General features: G+C 64.6%; 2 protein-coding genes across 4 annotated transcripts in view; one reads left to right on the top strand and one right to left on the bottom strand.

Moving 5' to 3' along the window:
- Positions 1–555: 555 nt before the first annotated feature.
- On the top strand, positions 556–15,944 carry DBH (dopamine beta-hydroxylase (dopamine beta-monooxygenase)). Its single transcript, XM_012664709.1, has 12 exons — positions 556–904; positions 3,179–3,325; positions 3,960–4,217; positions 5,149–5,325; positions 5,863–5,965; positions 9,272–9,438; positions 11,239–11,382; positions 11,598–11,636; positions 12,241–12,300; positions 14,176–14,303; positions 14,667–14,826; positions 15,725–15,944. The coding sequence occupies exons 1-12, from the start codon at positions 557–559 to the stop codon at positions 15,854–15,856; spliced, it is 1,863 nt and encodes a 620-aa protein (XP_012520163.1). The 5' UTR covers position 556; the 3' UTR covers positions 15,857–15,944.
- A 6,016-nt stretch (positions 15,945–21,960) lies between these two features.
- SARDH (sarcosine dehydrogenase) overlaps positions 21,961–26,606 on the bottom strand; it is a 55,499-nt gene continuing 50,853 nt past the window's right edge. For 2 of the 3 annotated variants that reach the window (XM_012664705.1, XM_012664706.1), the window contains exons 19-22: positions 26,102–26,264; positions 25,379–25,547; positions 23,009–23,144; positions 21,961–22,498 (exon numbers count right to left, since the gene is read on the bottom strand). In XM_012664705.1, coding sequence (XP_012520159.1) covers positions 22,373–22,498; positions 23,009–23,144; positions 25,379–25,547; positions 26,102–26,264 — 594 coding nt within the window. In that variant the 3' untranslated portion in view covers positions 21,961–22,372. Of the gene's footprint in view, positions 22,499–23,008; positions 23,145–25,378; positions 25,548–26,101; positions 26,265–26,364; positions 26,445–26,606 lie in introns of those variants that run through there. The other variant, XM_012664707.1, reaches the window with a different exon arrangement.

Below are 26,606 nucleotides of genomic sequence, written 5' to 3'. Positions count from 1 at the left end.
GAGAAGAGACAGAAGTGGAGCAGCAGCCGCGGGGAGGGTGTCTAAATGCAGGACTGTTTGGAGATTGCCTCTCGTTTTTGGTTTGGAATTGGCCGTGCTCTAGTATTGTGGACGCGGCAGGGCTCGTTGGGCCAGGCCACCGCAGCTAGGGCCCATCGCTCACTGGCCACCTGGGAGAGGCCCTTCCAGCCTCACTGGCTCATCCGTGGGTGGGGGTGGCATGGGTCCCATGCTGTCGGGGACTGGGCCGGGCCGCCTGCCAGGTGCCTGCTGGCCGCAGGGGAGACCTGCTTTTGGGACGGCTCCTCAGAGACGGGTCCGAAAGGACAGAAGCAGCCTGTCTGCTTCAACTCCGGCTGATGGTGTCCATGTGTCATTAGTGCCAATTAGGGGAGGCGGAAGGCAGAGTGCTGGCCTGGGGCACTGGGGGTGGGAGGGCCAGCGGGACAATTGAATTCCCCACCAGACAAATGTGATTACCGGTGCAGCCGGGGCCCACCCCCGCGGGGGGCCGGGGCATAAATGGCCAGGCGAGGCCGGCGAGCTCAACCCCGCCATGCAGACCCCCAGCCACCGGTGTCGCTGGGCCAGCCTGCCCAGCCCCAGCGTGCGCGAGGCGGCCTCCATGTACGGCACGGCGGTGGCCGTCTTCCTGGTCATCCTGGTGGCTGCGCTGCAGGGCTCGGCACCCCCCGAGAGCCCCTTCCCCTACCGCATCCCCCTGGACCCCGAGGGGGCCCTGGAGCTCTCGTGGAACGTCAGCTACAGCCAGGAGGCCGTCCACTTCCAGCTCCTGGCACGGCGGCTCCGGGCTGGGCTCCTGTTCGGGATGTCGGACCGCGGCGAGTTGGAGAACGCAGACCTCGTGGTGCTCTGGACCGACGGTGACAGCGCCTACTTTGCGGTGAGCCCTCCTCCCTGCCTGCCCTCCCAGCCTCAGTCCCAGCAGCCCTCTGCTTCTCTCCACCCCCTTGTCCCAGCAGAGGGAGTTTCTCTGCCGCCTCTCGGGGTTTGCCTTACTCTGATCCGGGCCACATCCGTGTCCCAAGCTCGGGTGTCATGGGGATGCCAGTCTGAGGACAAAAAGGGAGATAGATGCTTTCCACGGTCTGTGGCGGCACACTCTAACAGCGAGCCTGACAGTGGGACTGCCCACGGAGGACGCTCGTGCCACCTAGGCCCCCGGAACCCCCCAGCTCACCCCGTGAGGGCAGACCTCATGCCCCCCCACAAACCACGCCCAGCGCTGCACCCAGTGCATGCACGCCCACAGACGGGCCAAGCACAGCACACAGCCGTACAGCCCACGCAGACCTACTGTGCTCACGCGGGTGAGCTGAGCGGTGCAGTGTCGGACACGCCCCGTGGAGCTGAGCCGAAACAGTCGGGTGGCTCTGCACGCCCCTCCCTCCAATGCCTCCGTCCCCTCCTGTCCTAGGGGTGGAAGGGCAACAGTTTCCCTTCAGACTGGAGAGGGCGTTGGGCCCCCCACAAGCTGCAGGGGGTCCCTGGAGGAGGGAGGGCGCTTGCCCACCTTCCTCCCGAGATGGGACTGGCCAGCAGGGCCTCTGCAGGGGTGAAGTGCAACTCTCCCTGCGAAAACAGACACAGGCAGCCTCAGTTTCCCCTAAGTCAGGCGGCCTCTCTTCCTCTGAGGAAGGGTCTGAGAGTGAGTCCCAGCCGAGCAGCGGCTGCCGGCCCCGCTTCTGTCGCACATCTGGACGTGGGGAGAATCCCGTCCACCTTTTTGGGTTGCCGTGAGTCCCCAAGGGCTGCTCCGGGGCCGAGCTGGTCCCTCCAGTCCCCACAGCTCAGCCCTGTCCACTTCCAGGCGAGGCCGTGCGGCTGGGCCAGCTGGCAGGACAGGGCGGCACTGCCTGGGCAGGGCCCTGCTCGGGCCCCGGGGCTGTCCTGTCTCCCACGCACGAGGACACGCAGCGGCCCAGGGGGTCACCGCTGAGAAAGACCCGGACGCCCTGGTTCTGAGCCGCCAGCAGTCGGGGCAGCAGCTGAGCCCCACTGCTCACACTGGGGTCGCTCATAAGCCCGGCCCCGAGCCGTGCTTGCTCCTCTCGGGACAGCGTCCCCCCCGCCGGCGTCCAGCGGCTGCGAGGGAGGCTGCGGTGGCTTTGCCCTTCCGCACACTGGCGAGATTAATTTGCACAACAAATTCCTGTGAAAACAAATGTCAGACTTGCTGTTCCTCCTTTAGCAATACGTGCAACTAACATATTCTAGATTCCAGCCGAAACATTGCAGGCGAGCTCTCGGCCTCTGTTCAAAGCTGGTCCCTCTGCACACCGGCCGCGCCGCGTTCCTTCTCTCTAGGGAAAAGTCTGCAAAATCTCTCGCAGATTTCTATTTTTTCAAGGAAATGAAGAAAGCATGTTCTAGCTCTGGATATGCGATTAAACAGAAACAACCGAAAGTCCTCACAGCCGAGGGCGCACGGTGTTCCCGAGAGGGGAGCGAGGTGCTTGCGGGGGAAGGCTCTCTGCTCCGAGCCCGTCCCGGAGCCGGCTGTGTCCCTGCGCCCCGGCGCCTGGCCCAGTGGAGCAGCAGGGCTGGGGTACAGATCCCGGGACACTTCCTGGGGAAACAGGGCCGATTCCTCCCCGCACCTCAGTTTACCTTCTGCGACAAGGCTAGGACCAGGGTGGGGGAGAGGTGCTGGGCGCAGCATGCTGTGGGTGCTTACTCTCAGGCCCGGGCAGTGCGGGGCAGCTGGCAGTGCGCCACCTCAGATACCATGCCCTGGTTTCGCTCCTGCCGCCTCGTCCTCGTCCGTCCTGTCTCCCCTTCCTGAGGCTCCAGGAGCCGTCGCCACCCCTCCCCGTTGGCAAGCGGCAGCGGTGCTGGTCTGAGGCCACCCCTGGCGAGGCCTAGCAAGCCTCAGGCACCTTCTTAGCAACACAGATGCCCGCGTTCCATCCCGCCCGTGACCTGGCCGGCGTCTGAGGGCCCGGGCTCATGGCTGCAGAGGGAGCGAGCCCTGCTGGGCTTGGACTCTGCTGCCACCAGGCAGAAATGGACTTAGAAAGTGTGAGTGGGCCCCCGAGCCCAGGCAGGACCCCAGATCCACAGGGAGTGAGCCCGGCAGCCCTCCCTGCCCACTGGCGACACAGTGAGCTCTGCCAGGTCAGAGCTGCAGGTCGGAGCCCAGGACCTGTCTCTGCAGGACGCCTGGAGTGACAGGAAGGGGCAGGTCCACCTGGATGCCCAGCAGGACTACCAGCTGCTGCAGGCACAGAGGACCCCGGAAGGCCTGGCCCTGCTCTTCAAGAGGCCCTTTGCCACCTGTGACCCCAAGGATTACCTCATTGAGGTAGGTGGTGGCCTTGAGTGCCTAGGACAGCTTCCTGGGCCAGTGTCTGGCTGTGACCCTTTCCTGCCCCTGGGAGGTCTGGGGCTTGGGCCTGGGCCAGTGATGACCAAGAGAAAGCCGCCCCAGCCTTACCCCCGAGTCTGCCTGCAACCCCAGCCCACCGCCAGCCAGCAGGGCTTTCTACGTCCGGCACCGGCGGGGCTGGTGCGAGCACATGAGACAGGGCAGCCTTGCGTGTCCAGTGTCCCCATAGCCAGCCCGTTGGAGTTCTTCGTTCTGCAGAGGGTGTGACCCCTCGGGCTGCGCTGCCGATCTGACCAGGGCAGATGGCCCACTCCTGATGCCCGTGGTGTTGGCGGAGGGAACAAATGTCCCAGTGGCCCTGGCTCAGTTGGCCCTAGCAGCCGCTGGTGGGCTGGGTGTCAGGTGGACGTGGATAGAATGCGCTTGGCAAGACAAAGCGCAGCTGACGCATGACGCAGACAGGGGATCCCGGCGGGCGCCCCGTGGAGCCTCCAGGCTCCCCATTCACAGAGGCCAGAGCGGGGTGTGTCACCCGGCTGGTGTGGGCGGGCAGGGATGTGGCGTCCACTGAGTTGCCAAGGAGCCTGGCTCACCCGTGTCTCTGCCGCAGGACGGCACAGTGCACCTAGTGTACGGCATCCTGGCGGAGCCGTTCCAGTCGCTGGAGGCCATCAACACCTCGGGCCTGCAGACGGGGCTGCAGAGGGTGCAGCTTCTGAAGCCCGACGTCCCCACCCCGGCGGTGCCCTCGGACACCCGCACCATGGAGATCCGTGCCCCCGACGTCCTGATCCCCGACCGGGAGACCACGTACTGGTGCTACATCACCGAGCTGCCGCAGGACTTCTCCCGGCACCACATTGTCATGGTATGTGGGGCGCGGGGTCCAGGGCCTGGGTCCTCGCCCCAGCTCTGCCCAGTCCCCGACCCCGGGGACTGTCCATGGTCCCAGCTGGACCTTCAGCCTGGCAGGATCAGCAAGTGTTCTCTGGCCCCTGCCACCCTGTGCACCCTCGAAGGGCCTCTGAGCCCCCCGCTTCCCTGCCCAGACCAAAGCCACCAAGATCTCGATTTCTGCACCTTCCCTTGGGACTGGAACTGCTGTCTGTCCGTCTGTCTGTCTGTCAGGCCGCCTCCCCCCTCCATGAAAAAGCAGCTCAACTCAGAACTCTGCTGCTCTAAACCACCCGTTCCCCCCGCCCCGGAGGTATAACAGTGATGATGGTACCTGTTCAGTGTCCACTGTCTGCCCGGCCCTGGGGAAGGGTGAGGTGATTGCTCATTTCAGCACAATAGTACCCAGCACCAGGTATTGTCCTTATTTCTATAGAGGAAGTACAGCCCAGAGAGGTTGTGTGAGTACCCAAAGTCACACAGCGGGGAGTGGGCTGGCCTTGGAGCTGTGCCTGGGGTGCAGGCTCTAACCTCAGGACCACCTTGCCTCCTGAAGGAGCTGCGGGTGGCTGGCGTACTTGCCCAGCTGTTGTCCCAGACAAGTGAGGACAGTTGTCCCCACCGCATCAGGCAATGTCCCGTCTGGGCCCTCGTGTCCTTCACTCTGGAGCTCCTATGGGCCGCTGGCGGATTCTGCCTGGCTCCGGGTGGTGACTCCACCCTCAAAGCCCCGAGCCCCAGAAGTGCCCTGGAAATTGCAAAATTGCCTCGCCCATCCCTCGCCCATTTTGCAGATGGGCAAACAGAGGCCGATGGAGGGGGAAGCTGGACGGAGTCCAGGCAGCAGCGGGGGGCGGGGCTGGGGGTCCGGTCACCCACACTCAGTGGGCCGCCTCTCGCTGCAGTACGAGCCCGTCATTACCGCGGGCAACGAGGCCCTGGTGCACCACATGGAGGTCTTCCAGTGCGCCGCCGAGTTCGACAGCTTCCCTCACTTCAGCGGACGCTGTGACTCCAAGATGAAACCCGACCGCCTCAAGTACTGCCGCCACGTGCTGGCCGCCTGGGCCCTGGGCGCCAAGGTGCGTCCCCGCGACCCCCACACGTCTCCCGGGCCTCCTCTGGAGTCTCTGGGGCCTGGTCCCCCCACCTCTGGTTCCCAGCTTCACCGTCCGAGAGGCCCCGGGAAAGGCCCGGCATCCTCCGCGATGCCTGAAATCCCCCCAGTCCCTCAGAGCCGCCTCTGTGACTTGGCTACAAACCCAAGTGCCACGAGCTTAGCACCTCCTGGTCCTGACTTTGTTTCCAACCGGAATTGGAGGGTTTTGTGCACAGGGTGGTCCCAGGGCTGGCTGGGAGGGGGCCCATCGTGGGGCCCCCATGGGCCTCATCTGGGGGGTCCCATCGGCCCCCTTCCACCGGTCCAGAGAAGGGGGGCTGGAGGGGCTTGGGGGTGAGGCTCAGCCCAGAGTGTTGGGGGTGGTGATGGGCTGGCCCTCGCAGGAGGGGGTCACTCTCACCCCACTGCCCCTCCACCCGCCCGCAGCTCGGCCCCCACAGCTGGGCAGGTTTGCCCCCAGCCCTGTCCTGAGCTCTCACGACACCCCTCCCCCCGACAGGCCTTTTACTACCCTGAGGAAGCCGGTGTCGTTTTTGGGGGCCCCGGGTCTTCCAGATTTCTCCGCCTGGAAGTTCACTACCACAACCCGCTGCATTTAAAAGGTGGGAGCTCCGCCATCCCCCCTCAGAAGCCCCAGGGCTCCACTGTGTCAGGGCAGGGAGGAAACGCTGCCCGGTGTCTGCTCAGTGCAGACCCCTCTGATCACAGCCTGCGGCTCCCGAGCGACCCGGCAGTGGCCCTCGCGTCTCCTTCCCTCCCCACCTTCCTGACTGCGGGGGATTCCCAGGGTGGGGCCTTGTGGGTCCCCCTCTCTGCCTCCCCAGTGCCCAGCTGCAGCCCAGCATGCAGGGGTGGGGGTGGGGGAAGCGGCCTCACACGACCCCTCCTCGACCCCTCCTCTCCTCCCTGTCGAATAATCCCATCCACACGCTGACCCAGGACCACCCACCTGGGAGTGGCCAGGTGGGGGTTTCCCGCAAACGCATTCTGCAGCAAGGAACTAAGGCCCAGAGGCGAAGGGGCGTTGCCAGCGGGCAGGGATTTGAGCTCTGGCTCTTTCTGTCTCTGCGGCCTGAGTCACGCGGCCTTGGGATGGCCGAGCCCGCACTTGACCCCGGCAAGGCCAGCCTGATTCCAGAGCCGCCACACTGCCGCTCCGGACGGGGACCCCTCAGCCGTCGGATCAGTCTGAGTCAACACCACCCCCAGCACCAGCCAGAGCAGGAGGCCGGCTTTAGGGCGCGCTACCCAGCGTTCCCCCGTTTCCCCAGCAGTCTAACTAACGTCTGCCAGGCTGCGCGGATCAGCAGCCACCCCATCCCTGACTTCCCTTCCCTAAAGGAGTGGCCTGCCAGCACCCACATGCTGTGGCTCTGACCTCCCCAGACCAGGCGGGGCCGGGACAGGGCATCTGGCGGCATGGTAGGATGGCAGGCTTGGCTGCAGTGTAGGGATGGGAGGGGAGCCGGGGGCAGACAGCTGTGGCTGCTGGATCACCCCGTACCTGAAGGTGGAGCACGCAGAGTTGGCCTTTAGGATGCAATACAGTCGATACCGTGTCAGAAACTCCCTGTCAACAGCAGCTTCCCCCACATATAGTCACTCTGTTTTCTGAGTGACTTATTTTCATTAGTGCAAGCAAGGGGCAGATAGCCTGACAGATACGAGCTTCGGCTCCAGGCTGGGTCCCAGCCTGTGCCCCACCAGCTTGGCGGCCCTGCTGGGTGACCTGAACCCCGTGCCCGTCCTCTCACCGCCCACAGCTGCTGTGCTGCTGGGAGAGGATCATGCACGTAACGCCCCCAACTCGGTGTGGGCACGGGGCCGCGCTCCGCTAACGTCACAGGCGTTTTTTTCCAGGCGGCGTAAGTCGTGCTTCTGCCACCGCTGGCGTTATCTGCACTGCGCGCATAGACGGGCATAAGTCAGCGTGGGCTTAGCATGATACAGGATTTATTGCTCATTTAAAACCTGAAAGCAAATGGATTTTTGAAAACTCCTTAAGCATCAGGGAAGTCTGTCTCCTCCTGATTATCTGGTTGTATTTATGGATCCTTTGCCAAATGCAAAGACGTTCTTGTCACTTCACAAATCCTGAGATGGGCTGCTTTTCTATAAATATCAAAATCCCACCATTACTTCATTATTTAATCCCCATCTGAATTCTAACCAACTGCTGCACTGTTTATTATTATCTCTGATGTCATCGGCCCAGAGACAGGGAGCTGTGTGCGTTTGGACGTTGTGGGGGTGTGGGGTGCGGGGAGGAAGGCGGAGGCAGGAGGAGGGGGTTTGGGCTGCACCTTAGAGCCATCAGGCAGGGAGGTGGCGGCCCCGCGCCCTGCACCCAGGCACCCAGCCCTGGGCTCAGACCCCGCTCCACCGCTTCCCAGCCTGTGGCCCCGGGCAGAGCTGCAGTTGGGCTGTGTCCTTGCTTTCCTCCACAGTAACTGGGGGCAGCAGCTCTACCGCGCAACTCTCGTGAACGGGACGGGTCGTTGACCCCGTTTCTGGCACCTGGGTGCACACGTGCGGGGGAAGGAAAGGCGGAAAGGCTCGAGGGAGATAAACCCACCCCAGCGCCCAGCCTCCCGCCTGTTTTGAGGGGGAGGCGTCTGGAGGCTGCACGTCTGTCCCGACTGGCTCTCCGGCCTGTCTTTCTCCGGTGACCAGAACGTCACATCGGGCTCTTTTCCCTTAGTCGCCACCAGGAGCCTCGTCCGTGCGAGCTAAAGCCTTGCCACGTCCACGCTCCCTGCTGCCTGGCGTCCCTTCCCCACAGTGTCCTGGGGTGCGGGGCCCCCCACCACCTTCCACCTCTGCTCCGCATCCAGGGCTTGGGGCCGGGGCCAGGCCTTTAACCCCCCCACGGGCTCAGCCTGGTCCCCGAGCCTCGCGCTGGCAGGTCACTGGGGGTGGCAGTTCAGGAGGGGAGGGCTGCGTGGAGGCCGCATGCTGTGTGGACGCCCAGCGGGTGCCGGTGTCCCTGGGCCTCTGTCCATCGGCTCGGGCGACGCTGGGAGGCTGCCCAGGGAGCTGCGGAGACTCCAAACGGCAAACCGCAAGGACCGGCGGGCGTGGCCGAGTCACAGGCAGGGACAGCACCGTGTCTGTGACTGGAGGAAGCGCGAGGTTTCCTTTGGAAGAAGCCCTTGACCGTGAGCTGAGGTCCAGAGAGGGACAGGGAGTCACCGCGGACCAAGCGGGACTGGACTGCGCACGCGCCAGGGCACAGATCTTTCGTGCTGGCCCCGCGCCTGGGGCCACGTTGCTGCTCGGGCTTCTGAGATGCGGGCGGCTCCCTGGCTCTGCCGGTCCCACAGGACCCGGTAGCCAAAACGGCAAAGGAAGGCTGCGCTTTCTCGTCACCCTCCACACGCGGATGCCCTCGCTCTTGGCTGTCTCTGACGTGAGTCCGGCTGTGAGCGGGTGGCAGACGGGCGCCCTGAGCCTGCTTTGCCCGGACCACGCCCTGCGGGTCGCCACCCTGCAGCTCAGGTTCCCCCGAATGTGGAGGAAGGCCATTAAGGCCCTTGCCAGCAACCCGAGCGCAGGCCCAAGCTGTCCACCGGCCTCCCGAGCCCATCGTGGGCATCTCACCTGGTTCCACGGCGTCTTGGTCACCGGCTGTCTCAGGCCGATCCACAGCGCTCAGCTGGTTTTCATAGAAACAACTGCTCTTTCTTCCCAGTGGGTAACGCCTGGCCGGTGTTAACTGATTCTTGCAGCTGCTTGGCGCCCACAGGTGTGGGAACAAAGGCAGCGGCTCTTGGTACCCCCCGCAGGTGGGAGCAGGTGGGGGCGACCAGCTCTGCCTCCTGGCCAAGGGTGGCTGGGGTCTCGGGGCCGTCCGCAGGGGGCTGAGAGGGCCTCTAGCCTCGCTCACCTCCATGCACGCCTTCTCCCAGACCGGCGCGACTCCTCGGGCATCCGCCTGTACTACACGGCCACGCTGCGGCGCTTCGACGCGGGCATCATGGAGCTGGGGCTGGTGTACACGCCGGTGATGGCCGTGCCCCCGCGGGAGAGCAGCTTCGTCCTCACGGGCTACTGCACGGACAAGTGCACCCAGCTGGTGAGTGGGGCCGGCCCGGAAGGGTGGCAGGCGCAGCTTGACCCCCGCCCCGCCTCCCCCCAGCGCTAGCCACGCCCCCCGCGCTAGCCACGCCCCCCACCGCGCGCGTCCCCTTTCACCAGGTAAGTGACAGACGTAGGCGCCACAGCTGGAGGGATGGTCCCGGAACCACCCTGGCCTCACCCTGAGTCATCTACTTACTGGCTCTTTGTGTCTTTCCAGACTTTTCTCCTGTATGTTTCTACCTGTCCTCACGGGTGATGAGGACAGGTGTTTTTCCTTCCTTTTTTTTTTCTGAAAAAACCATGTTGAATAGTTTACCAATTATTCAACAAATGGAACTACCTGCCCTGTGATTTGCCTTTTCCTTGCTGCGTGATGCTCCGCAGCCCGGACTCTTCACTGTGACCTTGACCATGGGGGAGCCCGTGGCGCAAATCGGGGGCACTGTCCTCGAGCTGTGCACGGGTGGTGGCGTAGGTTGGCGCGTGGACTCCAGCACCCACGGTGCCCTGGTTCTGGAGGAGCCGGGCAGGAGAGGGCGTAAGCTCTGCAGTCAAAGGCACAGTCAGATATCCTAGTCAAAACAGTCAGAAGATTCAAGTTGAAGACACCGAAACGTCTTTCTCTGAAATGACGGAGAAACTACTTACGATACTGATAACGCGAGGGGTCAGTAAGTCTGCGGGGAACCAGGCGCCATCTGGCACTACGTGTGGAAGGAAGCCACAGAACCGGCTTTCAGGAGGGCGTTTTGCAAGATTTGTTCAAAGGAAAAAGGAAAGAACGTTGTTTTGGCCCCAGAAGAGCTTATTCCTCCCTGCACTTGTCCGGCACCTGCGTCTCTGGGCCAGTGGTCGGCCCCTGGGGGCCCCGGGGCCATCGCGAAGCCCAGGCGCCCCTCCTTGAAGGGGCTCCAGGTCCAGCCACGGTGGCCACAAGGCTTCCGTTCCTCACGTCGTGGCGGCGCGAAGCTATCCATAACGACAAGGGCGGGGCGTGGCCGGTCCGGAGCGAGAGAAGGTGCGGAAGTGACAGCAGATGAGCTGTACGAGGCCAGCAATCGGGGTCACTGGGTGTCGGGCCAACAGGCCCCCGAACTCCTGCACCTGCTGGCCGAGGAGATGACTGAGTCGCTGAGAAAATGCTCACAGCACGTGATGCCTTTTAGGGAGTTTTCCAAAGTTGGCACCAGGTTGGGGAACACGCCCACTCTCTGGAGAATCCCCTCACACCCTGGTGCGGAAATGAGGCCTTTTGACCCCAGGGCGGCCACCTTCTCCACGCGGCCACCGCCAGCCTCGGCGGTCGGCTGTGGACCACGGAGGGAGCGACCTCGGGGAGAGCCTGGCCTCGGCTGCTTGCAGATGACAGGAGGTGTCGCCGCAGGGCGGCCGAAGGGCCTGCGGGTCCGGCGTGTGGGGGCTGCCAAGCACGACCTACGCCACCCCTTGCCATCCCAGGCGGCAGGCCACGGAGCGAGGCGGCCACGTCCTGCTCAGCTGCGCGGCTCTGCCGCGCCCTACCGTGCGGGCTCGCCTCAAAGGCCTGTTGGCTGAGTGAGGTTGGACGGATCTGTCTCTCGGGGCTCAAAAGGGGACCAGAGGATCATGGGGGTCGTCTGCTTCTGAGTGAGCCTGGGGGCCCGGCGGGCGCTGCCGCAGTGGGGACCTGGGCTGAGCCGGCCTCCTCGCTCTGGAAGAGCCGTTCCCTGCTGGGCTTTCTGACGGGGGCTCCAACCCGGGTCAGGGCGGGGGGTCCAGGGGCCGGGTGCCGACGCTGCCGCTCCCCACGCTGCAGGCGCTGCCCCGCTCCGGGATCCACATCTTCGCCTCTCAGCTCCACACGCACCTGGCGGGGAGAAAGGTGGTCACGGTGCTGGTCCGGGACGGCCGGGAGAGGGAAATCGTGAATAGGGACAATCACTACAGCCCTCACTTCCAGGTAGTAGCCCCCTGCCCTGCCGCCTGACCTACTTGCTCTGGCCTAATGCCCTCCCCGCCGGCCCTGGCCTCCATCGAGAGGCCGGGGAGGACGGACACCCCAGAGTCGGGGCCTGTCTCCCGGGAGGACCCGGGGGTCGGGGCTGGGGGGCTGGGCCGGGCCTGCGCTCCCTGAAATCTCTTCTTCCCTCCCCGCCCCGGCTCTGCCCACCCCAGGAGATCCGCACGTTGAAGAAGGTCGTGTCCGTCCACCCGGTGAGTGCCCAGGCGGGACAGGGAGGCCACTTCACTCGCTGCCACCAGTCGGGGGCCGGGAGGGGCTGGGGTGCTGTCCCCAGAGGAGAGAGACAGGGGGAGCACTGGGGAGGGGAGAGTCGCATAGGGCGGGGAGCGCCTGTGGGTGGCACGGGGTCTGGGGCTGCCTCTGGGGCAGGCTCACACGGGAGTTCATGAGGGACACCAGACAGGAAGGAACCAGATGGCATGACGGTGACCTGCGTCCTCCGGCCTGACCCTGAGAATGTAGGGAGAGAAGCCCCCAGTCATACAGAAGGCAAATCCCAGCCCAGGTCCACCCTCGAGCTGTGGCACGACCAACCAGCCCACACGGCCACCGGCCCGGGCCCTGTCCGTGGCCTGTGTCCTAACGGGGGGGGCACCCGATGGGTCACAGGAGCAGATGGGTAATGGCTCCCTGGGACACTCGGGTTGTGACCCTCGTGCCAGGGGGCCGGGGCCACTGCTGGGGTCCTCATAGTGGTGGACACTGGCGTGTGCTGTGGCACGCAGTGGCGTGGTCCCGTGAGGCTGGCAGCACCAGGTGGCAGACGCTGATGGGGTCTGTGGGCTCCTTCCCCAGGGAGATGTGCTCATCACTTCCTGCACGTACAACACGCAAGACCGGGAGCAGGCCACCGTGGTGAGTCGCCGAGCTGCTCCCTGATCCCCAGGGCTGCGCTTGGCCTGGGGCATCTGACGGAGGATTCTAACACTCCCTCGGGACCGTGGTGTCAGCATCCCCGTCCCCGCTGGGAGCCTGTGAGAGGCAACGTCTTGGGCTCCACCCCAGACCTGTTGAGTCAGAGGTGCGGTGGTGGCGGCAGCCTGCACCTTCACAAGGCCCCAGGTGGTTTTGATGCCTGTTCCAGTTTGAGAGCCACGAGCTCCAATAGGCCTGTCTCAGCTCCTGTGCTCCCGCCCCTGCGCCTGCGAGGGAGGGCCCTGGGAGGAGAGGTCGCCCCTGCCGGAGCTCACAGCCCCAGGGAGACAGGGCTGCAACACCAGCACAGGCCACGGGCAAGACTGACGAAACCTCAACACCAGGTCAGGAGCCGGCAGGGCATGGGCTGAGCTGACGCCTCCTCCCAGGACACCCAGGGCCTCCAGGGCTGGTGACACTGCTGGCCTCTCAGACCCTTTGGCTGTTCTGGGGCTTCCCTGGCCGACGCCCTCCCCTGGGGTGGCTGCAGCATGGCGGGATCAAAGGCTCAGAGCCAGCTCCCGGGCAGAGCCAAGCCTCTTCCTCTGCACCCCGCCCCTGCTGATCTGAGAGGCAGTGGCCTTTGAAATTTGATTTCCTCCCCAAAGTAAAGGACAGGAGGAGGACAGGCATGCTGGGCGGGGACTCAGTTCCCTTTTGATGTCTGGGGCGGCAGAGGGGTGGGGAGGGAGGGAACTCAGAGGAGGGTGACCCTCGTGACCTGACATGTGCAGGACAGTGACAAAAGCTGCGCGATGAGGAAGCAGGGCCAGGGAACTCGCCGCGCAGCAGGTGGGCTCAAGGGACGCGTCAGTCCGAGCCTGGTCCCGGGCAGAGCTGCCCTGCTCCGTCTCCCTGGTGTGGGCAGCCGAGGGAGGCGCCCGCTGGGCTCCCTGCGGTCCTCTGCTCCGCTGTGAAGCAGCGAATGCCCTTCTTCCCTCGAACATCCACCAGCCAAAGGCAATCCCCAGACCCGCGCTCACTAAGGTGGTGCAGGGTTGCGCCAGGGCCTGCCCACGTGCCAGCTCCCGCCAGCCTGGCCCCTCCACCCTGCCGCTGCCTCTTCCTCCCTGGCCAAGGTTCTGCAGGCGCCAGCTCTGACAGCAGGGACCCGGCCAGGGGCTTAACACCGGCAGTGGGGACTCGGAGAAGGCCTGCTCTGCCCCCCACGCTATGGCCAGGCTGTGGGGTTGCCCTGGGAGGCTGGAGGCCATTGTCACGGCCTCTAGTCAGGGCCGCCTCCCCCGGACCCCTGCTCCTCTCAGCCCAGTTCTGGGAATGACGGAGGGGGTCCCCGGTAGGAAGGGCCCCCTTGCCATTGTCAGTGGAAAAGAAGCCAAACTCTGTAAAATAATTTTAAAGAGATTTATTCTGACCCAAATTTGCTCACACCATCCTCAGCTCCAGGCTCTCACTGCAGGTGGAGGCTGGGGGGCCGCGTCCACTCCTGCTGTGCCACCGACTTGGCAGCCACCACAGGGCTTGCCCTGTCCGCTCTGAGGCTCAGTTTCTGTGCCCATAAAATGGGCGCAGCAGTACCCCTGTCGGCCTACCCGCTTTCATTTTTCTTCAGAGCATGATCACCACCTGCTAGGAGTTCACTGGTCAGAGGCTTGTAGCCTCTCCCTCCTGCCAGGGTGGGACCCCATGTGGGCAGGGGGCGTCCCCTGCTCCTTGCCGGGACCCAGAGCGCAGCCGGCGCTGTGCGGGGCATACACGAATGGACGCAGTGAGCAAGCGGATGTGGGGAAAGCCGCTGGCTGGCAGCGCCTGAGAGCGACAAGCCCGGGTGACGGGGTCCTCTCTGACGTGCAGGGAGGCCTTGGGACCGAGGACGAGATGTGCGTCAACTACGTGCACTACTACCCCCGCACAGAGCTGGAGCTCTGCAAGAGCGCCGTGGACGCCGGCTTCCTGCAGAAGTACTTCCACCTCGTGAACGGGTAAAGCGCCGCTCGAGCTCTCTGTCCCCGGGACCCCAGCACAGACACCCCCAGCCCTGTCAGGCGGCAGGGTAAACAGGAGGCGTCCGGGCTAAGTGCCGGTGCAGGGTGGGCAGGCCTGTGGCCCCCGACCGCCCGGCGGTGCCTACGGCGGGCAAGCCGGGCAACGCCTTCACTCAAGGGGATTCCTGCTGAGCCTGAGCGGCTGTCACCAACCCAGCACGGTGACAGGAGACATGGAGCCCCCGCTGGTGGAGGCGGGGGGCGGGGGGAAGGCAGGACCTTACCCATCCTCACGGAGGCATCTGTGCCCCGTGGGGCCCCCTGCCTGTCCGCCACGGCTCAACTGCTCGTTCCCGCCAGGTTCAACAGCCAGGACGTCTGCACCTGCCCTCAGGCTTCCGTCCCCGAGCAGTTTGCCTCTGTGCCCTGGAACTCCTTCAACCGAGACGTGCTCCAGGCCCTGTATGGCTTCGCGCCCATCTCCATGCACTGCAATAAGTCCTCGGCTGTCCGCTTCCAGGTATGCCTGGCAGGTGCGCGTGCCCTAGGGGATGCTGAGGCTGCCTGGACACAGGCCTGGCCCCTGGGCACATCCTCGCCCCTTTTTAGCGCCTGTGGACGGGTCCCACCGCTGCTCACGCCTCTGTGCCCAGATCTGCCCCAGGTTCCGTGGAGGAGCCCACCTGCTGGCAGGAGGCAGCGACAGGCAGGCGGCTGCATGGGTAGCCGCCTCTCCTGGGCATCTCTGCTTGGGATTAACCTCCTCAGTGGTGTGAGCAGGGCGCCAGCAACCTCTCCAGAGCCTAAAAATAAAGTGCTGGGGGAGGGGAAGGTGAGGAGCTGCCAGCCGGCCCCCCCCCACTGCTCAGCCCAGAGCCACCGATTGGAGGCGTCTGGCTGTGCCCAGCCCAGCGCAGCCAGGCACTAAGGCCCATGCGGGGTTAGTCGAATGTGCGCTGTGGCATGGCCATCTGGGAAGACCTGTCCTGGAAGCGTTTGAGAGATGGATTAACAACTAAACCAAACTCTCCCAGCGCGAGGGAAGGGCTCATGCCGGCGTGCGGGCAGCAGCGTGGGGTGGATGTCTGACGAGGTTGAAAACGCATTCCATGTAGCCGTGTGGGACAGAAACGGCCTGTACCCAGGGGCCACTGCCACAGGGGGGATGATTGAACTGAGGGGTGGGCGGGGAGGGGGAGAGGCCCGAATGGCCCCCAGGTTCCTAACTAGGCAGTGGCGTAGCCAGGGGAGGGGGCATTTACTGAGGTGGGGACCCCCCAGGAGCAGCTTGGGGGAGGAGCATGAGTCCATTTGGGACAAGGTGAGTTTGAGGGCAAGAACCCAGAGGCTGCTGGGAAAAGTGGCTGGGCGATGGCAACTCTCCAGCCTCAGTTTCCCTTCCGCTCCCTTCCTTGCAGGGGCAGTGGAACCTGCAGCCTCTGCCCGAGATCATCTCCACGCTGGAAGAGCCCACCCCGCAGTGCCCCGCCATCCAGTGCCCAAGCCCTGCCGGTCCCACTGTGGTCAGCATTGCTGGGAGCAAAAGTTGAGTGGTCCTGTTCCTGCCGTCCCTGTGGGCTTACACCAGCTCTGTGCACCCCGCTCTGCCAAGATCCCTGTGGAACAGCTCTGTGTGCCCAGGACGAGGGGTGGACCCACCCTTCCCTGAGGCCATGGTGCCCGCCAGCTCCCTCACTCAGAGCCCCTGCATGTCTGAGAAGCTCCATGACAGCTCCCACGGCCGCCTGGACTAGCTGGACCACAGCCCCACCCACACCCTGTTGCTCACTGTCAGGATAACCCGCTGCGGTGGCCCGGGGTCCTGCGCGAAGCCCTGTCCCCTCTTGCTGGGTGGGGCTGGTCCTCCTGCGACAGGAGCCGTGGGGGACACAGGTTCGCCCAACACGGCCCTGCCCGGCCGGCCGGTCCTGGGATGGTTTTTGCCTGTGCGCCGTGCGCTGTGGTGCCGGCGCTGCTGAACGCTTCCCTGCGAATGGCTGGCGTTTCACAGGGGGCGGCTTCCCTGGCGACGGAGGCAGGATGCGGCATTTAGCTAGTTAGAGACTCGCCTGTGGAAATTGCTCTGCTGCAGAGTAAATGGATATTTCCGCCCACCGAAAGGGGAGCCCTGACAACAGCTATCGCCACCGCCACAGCCAGACGGCGACGACCCAGGCTCGGGTCCTGGGCACGGGCTCGGGGAATGGACCTGTCAGCCCCAGGCTGCCGCTCTTGGCGGGACGAGTGGGGAATAGACCTGGCTCTGGGACCAATCCGCATTAAAAGCCCGGCTCTGCCACTTATGGAGGTGTGACTTAGGTCCTCTCACCTGCCTGACCCTCACTTTCCTCCTCTGTAAAATGGGCTGTTGCGATGACAAAGCGCACACGGCGGCGCCCAGGGGACGTGGAGACGCTGGCCGTCAGGGGCCGCTGCTCCGTGAGAGCGCCTTGTCCCGAGCCGCCTCCCTGTGCCAGGCAGTGCCACGCACTCGGGGCTGACGCCAGCCTCAGGCCGGTCTGGGCGGCTCTCCCCTCCCTGCCCTCTGGGCCGCGTCCCGCTAAGGATGGTTTCTGGAGGGAGAGATTCCACTGTTCAGCCAGGTCAGCAAAATGCCGCACAGCCTCTAGGGAGAGGGAGATGGATGGGCCTAGGGTCCCCCCGCCCGCCCCCTACAGCCGCTAAGCGGCTGCTCCTCCTCCCGCGGGTGCTTCATCACGGATGGGAGCTGTGGGGCCAGACGCGTCCTATAAATTACAGCTGCTCTCAGCCCGTAAGTCACGGGTGGAATCGCTATGAGATGCCAGGCGTGATGGAGCCTGGGCTCCAGCCCTCTGTCATCTTTACGGCCTCGGTGACAGGTGGAGGCCTGTGGGGGATGGGCGGTGGAGCAGCCTCTGGCCTTGGTCCTCCGGCCCGGAGAAGCCCCTTGCCCGACCCCAACGACTATAGCCAGAGAAGGGTCCTGGGCCACCCGGAGCTCCAGGAGAGGATGGGGGAGACCCGCGTGTTGGGGCAAGGCTGACCTCCTGCTCCCCGAACACCCGAGAGGCCTTGTGGCCGGCCGAACTCACGGACAAGGGAAACTGAGATTCACAGAGGGGAAGAGCCTCGCCCAGGTCCGAGAGATCAGTGACCAGGAATCCCACTCAGGGTTCAAGAGTCTCCCAGACAGTGACCCCCAACCCCACTGGCTCTCTCGCTCTGCTGGTCATCCCCTCCCTCCATGGGCAGCCCATGGGAGGACCCCAGAAACCGCGCCCCAGCCCCAGCTGCAGCAGTGCCCACACCCCACTGTGGATCAGCGTGAGCCGGCGTCCAGGTGGGAGCTGTCACCTGTGCACCCCAGTTCTGGGCCAGCCCAGCGCACCTGTGAAGGCTGCTTGGTCTGCTTCCCTCGACAGGTGCAGAGAGCGAGGCCCAGAGATCTAAAGTGAGGTGCCAGGGTCACCCAGAAGTGAGCCCAGGTCTGACACCAGTGTCCGGGTCGCCACCCCCACCCCCTTATTGATGAACAGCACTTGCCCCTGGGGCCCTGGAGGGGATTACAGAGGAGCCGTGGGGACAGTGCTTTGTTACCGGAATGACCTGTCAGGGTGAGGGTGCTGCCTGCCCGGGTCTCTCCTGCGTACCCCAAGCCAAAGGGACTCCAGGCTCACCTGTCCTCTGAGTCACAGGGGTGGTGGGAGGAGCCTGGGCATGGGACTGGCAGCCCAGTCCCCATTCCTACCTCTGCTGTGTGGCCCTGGGTAAGTTGCTTTCCCTCTCTGGGCTTGGGTCTCCCCATCCGTCCCCTGAGGGTTCCCTAGTCTCCCAGGGGGAGAAGGGTGCTAGGGTCACACAACCCATCAGCTGTGAAGTGCCAGGAGCTCCAGGTGAAGAGGGCTCACGGTCAGTGTTGGGGGGTGGCCCAGGGCAGGGCAGGGGTGCTCCGGGCCTGTGCTGTCCGGTGGCCGATAACCTCATGTGGTATTTAAGCTTAATATTAAGTTAATTAAAATGATAGAAGCTGGAACACTCAGCTTCCTGGTCACACCGGCCCGTCTCAGCGCTCAGTGGCGACGTATGTCCTGGGCTACTCTACCGGATGGCGCAGGGACAGAGCGTTTCCGTCGGCACGGAAGGTTCTGCTGGGCGGTGCTGAGCGGAGTGTGCTCCAGACAGCAGCAGGTCAGCCGAGCTCCCCGGGGCCAGGCCCCACGCGGCCCACGGCTGGAGTCCCCGGGCAGGCCTGGCTGCGTTAGGGCGGCGCTGCCCGGAGGCTGCCTGGACGGCTGGTCGTGGGGGTTCTCCCGGGGCATTCGGGGCAGGGCCAGCCTGCGTGGGAAGGACCGCCCCTCTCGGGCGAAGGCTCAGCCTCCTTGGCAAAGCATCAGCAGTGCCCCCACCAGCCCCTGCAGCCACCAAAAGGCCCCAACAGGCGTCCTAATGCCCCGTGGAGAACAGGCTTGGGACAGAGACTCTTTCGCTCCCCAACTGTGACAAGAGCTCCCCGTCCTGGTCCCCCCCCACGCCCAGCCTGCTGAGCAGGGGGAGACACTGAGCCCCGGGGCTCCCTGGGTGCTCCCAGCTTCTCCCTGCTCGTGGCAGCTGCACGCAGACCCCAGCCCGTGCGGGGGCGGGGCACGGCCCTTTCAAATACACTGAAACTCTGGAGGGTCCCTGGGGACAGGGTCCCCTCCCCGCTCCCTCTCCTGACACGCACGTTCATTTACCTGCGCTCTCTGCACGGTCAGCCGCTGGGCGCCGTAAACCCCACGCACTTCTGCTTTCCTGGAAGATTCCCGCTGGGGCCTTGCGGAGCTTTCAGCAGAAGGTTCTAGATTGAACCCAGGAGGCTAGAACACCTCACTCTGTGTTTCCGAACCTCAGGGGGCTGGGTCGTGGGCGCCCTCGAGAACCTGATGTCGGTGGGGTCTAGAAACTGTCCCCAGCTCATTTCACTCGTAAAGAGAGGAGGTCTCCCTCTCTGAAGCCGCTGCCCGAGGCAGCCTCTCTGCACCCGACATCCCTCTGGCCCTGGTCTCACCTCCTCACGCCACCGCTCCTCGTCTAGCATGAGAGCTTATCAAGAGCCAGTGTGAGCCAGGCCCCGTGGCAGGTACGGGGACAGCCCGGTGAGCAATACCTGCTGCCGTCACATGCCTCATGTCCTACAGGGAGACAGCTACAGACAGACCCAGGAGGAAGGCCTGGGGCCGGCGGTGCTGGGCGCTGGGGAAGGTGGGCCAGGAGGGGCCACGGTGCCGGGTGCAACTTAAATAGGGCTTCCAGGGACAGCCTCCTGGGGCAGGGGCCTGCCATTAACACCCTGAATGGGGGCGGTATCTGGGGGAGGGCCTTTGGGCAGAGGCAGTGGCCGGCCATGCAAAGGCCCTGAGGTCGAAGGGTTGCAACCAGGTGGCAGAGTCCAGCAGGACCAACTAGGTCACCAGAGGCCAGGGAGGGCCAGTGGAGGTGAGAAAGGGGACCATGCCCAGATATACTTAGAAGGCAGAGCCAGTGAGAGGTGCCAGCAAACTCTAAAATGTGGAGGAAGATGAGGGCCATGCTCACACAGCCCTTCACTCCAGGACACAAGCACTGCCCAGGTCACATGCAGGACGGCCCCACCCCAGGACCTTAGCTTGACAGGCTCGTTGTCCACCACCACCTGAGTCTGCCCTTGTGCCTGTCCTTTGCCAAATGCCTTCACTGCCATTTTTATCAGCTGTGCCGGAGGAGGCGGGCTCCGCACCATCTCCATGCGTAGCAGGTGTCTGGACGCCAAGGGAGGGAGACGGGGCGGTGGGTACCTCGCCCCTGTCAGCCAGGTTCTTCCCCATCTCCCACAGGATGGCGAGTGGCATGCGTGCTACCCTGGCCCTGATGCACGCGGCTCACAGGCCGTGACAGGGAACCGGGACAGGCGTGTCCCTGACACCCCTGGTGCAGCCATCCTGGGCCGCCTGCTCCAGCGGACAACAGCAGGAGCTAGCAGAGGGCCCTGTGCACCCGCCCTCCGCAGGGGCAAAACCCCACCCCGGCCCCCCCAGGGGCCTCGGGACTCCAGACGCAGCGGTGCCAGCACGCAGGCCATGTCAGGGGCTCAGGCCCCCCTGCCCTCTCCCAACTTCCAGCCAAGCTCTGCCGACACAATTAGCCTCCCTCAAAGCGCAGTTTGCCTGAAACTCCTGACAGGCAGGACGCAGCCACGGTGAGGGTCACGGCGCTCATTTTTTCACAGAAAAATCTTAGAAAGCGGAGATATGAAACAGGGTGTCTTTAGACTAGAGCCCAGGGGGACTGGCCTGTCTTCTAACACCAACCCTGGGCCGCCCGCTTGCGGGCCGTGGCATGGCTGGATGGAGTTGTGGAGCCTGGGAGGTGGCGCCTGCTGGCTGCTCTCACCTCGGCGACCCAGGCCCTGACAAGGGGCTGGGCTATTTGTCCTCGGCTGAGCAGGAAACACAAACAAAGCAGGGAGCAGGCACAGGATGGCTTGTGCCCCAGCTGCAGCCCATGACAGTGAGCTGGACGGAACCTGGGCTTGGACCTCCCCCGTTCTCAGCCTCTCCCGGGACAGGCCCAGCCCAGGGTCGTGGCCAAGCCACAGACGGCGGGGAGCAGGCCAGGCCATCTGGGGAGCCGCCTCCCTTCCCGTCCTTCCCTGGCTCCACGCAGCCATCCCTCTGGAGCCAGGCCTGCCTGGGAGCCGGGGAGGCTGCAGGTGTTCCGCAGCCTGGACTGCGCGAAAGCCAGAGGCCCCCGCCCTGCTCTCCAGCCCGTGGCCCCCCCACAGACTCGGGGGGCAAATTCTCTTTCCAAAGGCCATCTGTAACCCACACATCTTCCCACGGCTTCGATTTTATTCACCCGGCCTGTTCCAGCTCAGCCCCGAGCGGGCTGCATGGTGTGTGAACGTCCAAAGGCGGCCAGGGCCCGCCAAGGACCACCTGCACCCAAATCCCCTCGCTGCTGCTTGTGTGGTGCTGTGGGCACCGGCTCCACTGTCCCCTGAGCACCTGCCACCTGCCCTTGGCACACGGCAGGGCACGTGAGCAAAACCACATGGTGCAGCTTTGCTGGGACTGGCCTGGCCCCTTGGCAGCCCAGTGGGCAACAAAGTCCTTCCACCCTGGACCAGGGTGCAAGGACCAAGGACGGGGCTGGGCTCACCAGGGACAGCGGGGGCACCTCCTGGGCAGGCCAGGCACCCCTGACACCTGGGCAGGCAGGACGGGAGGGCCAGAGCGGGAAGCAGTGTGCAGGGCAGTGCCCACAACCCAGTCCAGCCCCAGGCCCAGCGAGGGTGGTGTGGGCAGGAGCTGCGTCCCAGTCAACCGCAAAGACAAAGGTCACCCAGGAAAGAGGTGCCATCAGGTTCTTGCCCAGCGGCACGCCCCTCCACCTGGGCCTGGTGAGCGAGGGGCTCAAGGCGAAACCGAGGCAGGAGCTGACACTTCTGTGTGGGTGAGGGAGGGCATTAGTCTGAGCCCCACGCCCTGCTTCTGCTCACCGATTTCACGGGAGAACAGGGAGGACAGCCAGGGCGAGAAGAGCTTCCCGACCACCTGCGGCCCCCGCAGTGGCCTTGATCTCAGGGGCAGGGCAATGCTGCCCACACGGCACCCGTGGCAGACGGTGCCTGTCAACTGCCGTTTCTCCCCGACCCCAGACGCCACCGCACACCCTTCTACCAAGCCTCCCGGGCGGCCCACTGCCCAGCACAAGTTAGAATGCAGCTGGAGTCTGTTGCCTGCCAGCTTTTACACTTTTTATAAGCGTCTGCTCAGCACCTCCTAGAAGCTCCCAGAGGACTAAAGCCCGATCCCCGCGCCCCAACATTTACAGGAGGACTGGGGTGGATTGGAGCCCACCCTCTATGACCACAGGACGGCCCACCTTGGTCTCTCTGTGCGTGTCTGGTTTGGGGGTTTTGGCAGGACCAGGCCTAGAATAAGGAGGGCCCAGGTTGTGGCCGGGGTCCAGGGTTTGGGACCCAGGGCCATTTAGGACCCGTGGCACTGAAGGACGGCGTGGGCTGGGGCACTGGGTTTCTGGACTCCTGAGCAACTGCGACCCTGTCAGTAGAGTCCCTTCACCCTCTTGTTGTCGGGGTCAAAGGGAGATTTCAGGTGAGCCCGGGCGGCATAGGTCACCCCCATCCTCTCCAGGGCATAGTCGCCACTCTTCACAAAGTCCAGTGAGACCTAGGAGCAGAGGCCAGACAGGGTCACTCGGTGCTGGGCGGGCACTGGGCTTCCCCTACCTGGCGCCTGTGGCGAGGGCTCGGGCCTCCCGCCCCGCCCTGCAGGCAAACTCGCCCCTGAGCCAGAGCCTCCCGCTCGGAACCCAGCGCGGCCCAGCGCAGGCAGAGCTCGGTCCACGTGCCCTGCGTGGGGCTTGCGGATCTGGGATTTGGCAAAGCCAGGTCTGGCGGCCAGTAGGGTTTACTCGCAAGACAACACACCTCCCGCCCCAGTGATGCCGGGTCCCTGGGAAAGCAGGAGCCCGTTTCCCCGGAACCTGGGTGAGCGCAGCTGCCAGAGCCAGACTCTTGCAGGAAGGAAACCGAGAGACGGCCCCGGCTGCCATGGTGTGGCCGGAGTCATCCTCCTGCTCCCAGGCTGGGCTCTCAGCCGGCAGCCTGTCTATGGCCCAGCGCTCGGGGTGCGGCGCAGGGTGTGGGGCCCGGGGAGGGGCCGGGGAACGGGACTCACCGGCCCACCGTGGGGGTCGCGGACGTAACCGTAGGCAATGGTCTTGTCCACGGCGAACCCGAAGCCGGCCCTGCGGGTGTGGCCCACCACCTGGCCGTCCCTCCAGATGGCCTCCAAGCCGAACATGGGCACTTTCCTGGGAGAAGAACAGACACAGCTGGGTCCCCAAAAGCCCCAGCGGAGACGCGTCTGCTTTGGCCTGTGGGAAGGGGCAGTGCGTGGGCACGGCGGGTCTGCAGGGACCCCACCGACCCCAGGGCCAGCCGGCACACGGCCCGCTGCCAGGGCGCAGCTCTGCGTGAATAGACTGAGTGGACGGAAACCAGCGAGACCAGGAACCGGCTGGCGTCCCAGGAGCGAGCGCGCGTGTGCGGGGACGGTGGCCGCGCTTCCCGTGGGCTTCTGAGCCAAGGCAGAGCCAAACCCCGCCGGGCGCGCTTGGCTCTGGCTCATCGTCACGGCGAAACGCGCCCTTTGTGAAAAGGCCTCTTCTTTATTACACGTGATATGTGACTGCTCACTGTAATTTTTGAAAATTCAAAGTAGGAAGGTCAAAGAAAGACGTAAACTAAAACCCCGGCCATGGCGTAACTGCTGACCCCGCAGTGCCGGTCTGCAGGCTTTGCCTGTGGGCCGGTCCTCGTGGCTGGACGGTGTGAAGCCCACGCCGCCGAGTGAAAGGCGCTCGGCAGGGTTCCGTTTGCCTCCTGGGCCTGCAGCCTAAGGCCACACCGGTTCGCAGTGTGAGGCTCGAGTGAGGTATGGTAACGTCCCCTCCTCCCGCTGGTCTCGCCCCGTCCCACAGGCAGGCGCTGAGCTCAGTCGCCACGTGCGGACACAGCCCAGAGCAACGCGGCAGGGCCACTCTCTGCCGCTGCACGGCCAGCGCCTGACCCGGTCTCTCCAGGGGACCGTGGCAGCCCAGAGCTGCTGCGCCGGGTGCTTGTCTCTCAGCCTGACATGAAACCCCTGAGCAGAGCCCGCCGGGTGGGGACAGGTGCCGTGGAGGCCACCCCTGGAGCCAGGCAGGTCGCAGGGGGTTGGAATACCGGGGCCGGGCAGGTGGAGGGGCTGCGGGGACCCTGCTCTGCCCACAAGCTGCTCCGGGAGATGCGTGAGCACCCCTGCGAGAGGTGCAGCCCGACAAGTGCCCAGAGGAAGCTGTGGGACGAGGTTCCTCTCCCCCACCCCTCACTCCAGACACTTCTTTAAAGGCTCCAGAAATCTGGGAGGAGCGGCGCCGTTTGCGGCTGGCTGTCAGCTACATGTCAACAAAGCCCAGAGACGCCTGGCCTTCCTGCTGCTACTCAGAGCCCCGCAGTGGCACAGGTGGTCACTGACGCCGGCATGCCATTATGGTCTAAGAACCTCCAGGAAGCTCCCAGGGAGACTCAGGCCCGGCTCTCATGAGCTCCAGCTGCCCCTTAGTTGGGGGAGCTGGGGTCAGGTCTCCCAGGCGGGGTCTCTCCTTCTACCTCTGCCGTGTGGCTGGGCCCGGTCCCTGTCCCTTGGCACCCCATGGTCTCCTTCGCAAGGGTGCATGGCAGCCCCAGCTAGGCCCTTTCACCTCATTGCAGGGCTGGGGCAAGATTTAACAGAACAGGACGGGAAGTCCCAGCACGGTGACCAGGAGGCTGGGCTCCAGGGCAGGGCTCCCCCTCCCACGGCACTCGGCCACAACCCACCCACGGAGGGCTGCCTTGGCCTGGCAGAGCCCTCCTCTCTTAAGATCTGTGTTTGAGGCTGGGCGCAGTGGCTCACGCCTGTAATCCTAGCTCTCTAGGAGGCCGAGGCGGGCGGATTGTTTGAGCTCAGGAGTTCGAAACCAGCCTGAGCAAGAGCAAGACCCCGTCTCTACTAAAAACAGAAAGAAATTAATCGGACAACTAAAAATATATAGAAAAAATTAGCTGGGCTTGGTGGCGCATGCCTGTAGTCCCAGCTACTCGGGAGGCTGAGGCAGGAGGATCGCTTGAGCCCAGGAGTTTGAAGTTGCTGTGAGCTAGGCTGACGCCACGGCACTCTAGCCTGGGCAACACAGTGAGACTCTGTCTCAAAAAAAAAAAAAAAAAGGATCCGTGTTTGAGGAGGGTGTGCCTTCCCCACGGCCCCACACCTGGCTCCTGACTCTGTCCTGCCCCTGCCTGGCCCGGGAGGGGCCTGGGTTTGCAACCTCAGCTTTGGAGTCAGACCGGCCTGGCTCAAATCCCAGCTCTGCCTGTAACAGTGGGACTCAGTTTCCTCAGCTGTAACGGGCTGTCGGGCGCATTCCGGGATGGCGTGGCTGGCTCATGGGACGTCTTGGTACCCAGGGCTTTGGCTGCTGTGGACAGTCACTTCCCAAGGGCCCCAGGACCGGGGGACACTCACTCCTCCACTGTGAAGCACACCAGGCGCCGGCGGAGGCCTGCGGCGCGCTGCTGCTCCAGGGCCTCGCGCCCCAGGAAAGGCACCGGGGACTTGAGCTTGCAGGTGAAGGCCAGGCCCGCCTCCAGGGGGCTGTCGTCCGGCCGCAGGTCCGCGTGCCAGTGCCGGTAGCCTGTGGGAGGGGACAGCGAGTCGGTGCCCACTGTGGGGGGGCCCTTCGGAAGACACACGAGGATGCTGCCAACCCCCCCCCACCCCAGCCCCCAGTCCCCGCCCTCAGGGCGGCCTCGAGACCTGCGCAGCCCAGGCACGTCCGCTCCAGAAGGTTCTCCTGGGCGGGGCAGCACCCCAGCCCTTGGTGCCATCGGGCCAGGGGCACCGGGAGGGATTTGTGAGGGGCCTGGGTGTCGCCAGGGGATCTGCCCCTCCGTGGGGTGAGGGGGTGGGCTTCGTCCAGAGCTCCGGCGCCTGCTCTGACCTGCAGATCTCGCAGGGAGCCCGAGGTGCTGGATCCGAATCGAGCTCGGGGCCCCGCCCCGGTGCCAGTCCCGGTGTCTGCAGGGGTAGTGACCCCAACACCATCTCTGGGCCCGGCACGGGAGACCCAGCTCCTGGGCAGCAATGAGGTTTGGGGGCAGAAGGGTGGGCGTGGGGAAGGAAGGAAGCCGGCCGGGAGCGGCAAACAGCTGCCCAGCCTCACCTGGGCCATCCAGACCCCACGCTCACCTTTCTCAATGCTCAGGGAGTCGATGGCGCGGTACCCCGCGTTGATGAGGCCGTGCCTGGCTCCCGCCGCCATCAGTGCCCGGTACACAGGCACGCAGGACGCCCGCGGGACGTGCAGCTCCCAGCCCAGCTCCCCCACGAAGGACAGCCTCATGGCCCGGACCTGGGGGACGAGGTCACAGCTCAGACACACCAGGGCCAGGTGACCCAGGCGCAGGTACAGGCTGCCACTTCCCGCAGGACAGTTCCTGCTGTCACCTTACCGTAGCGGGATGTGTCAGCCAGATGGCCACCGAGAAATGCAGTCTTCCAAGGAGGGCTCGCTCGAGCCGCCCTGGAAATCCTTAAGGTGAGGAAGAGAGGGAGACGGTGGTTTTGGGCTCCCCGTTTGCAGACCGCAGATCTAAGTGACTGCATTAGTTTTTTTTTTTTTTTGAGACAGAGTCTCACTCTTTTTGCCTGGGCTAGAGTGAGTGCCATGGCGTCAGCCTAGCTCACAGCAACC

This window comes from Propithecus coquereli, unplaced genomic scaffold, assembly GCF_000956105.1.
Source record: "Propithecus coquereli isolate 6110/MARCELLA unplaced genomic scaffold, Pcoq_1.0 Scaffold907, whole genome shotgun sequence".
Lineage (NCBI taxonomy): Eukaryota > Metazoa > Chordata > Mammalia > Primates > Indriidae > Propithecus > Propithecus coquereli.
Note: the sequence above shows the minus strand (reverse complement) of the source record. Positions and strands in the feature narration are given on the sequence as shown.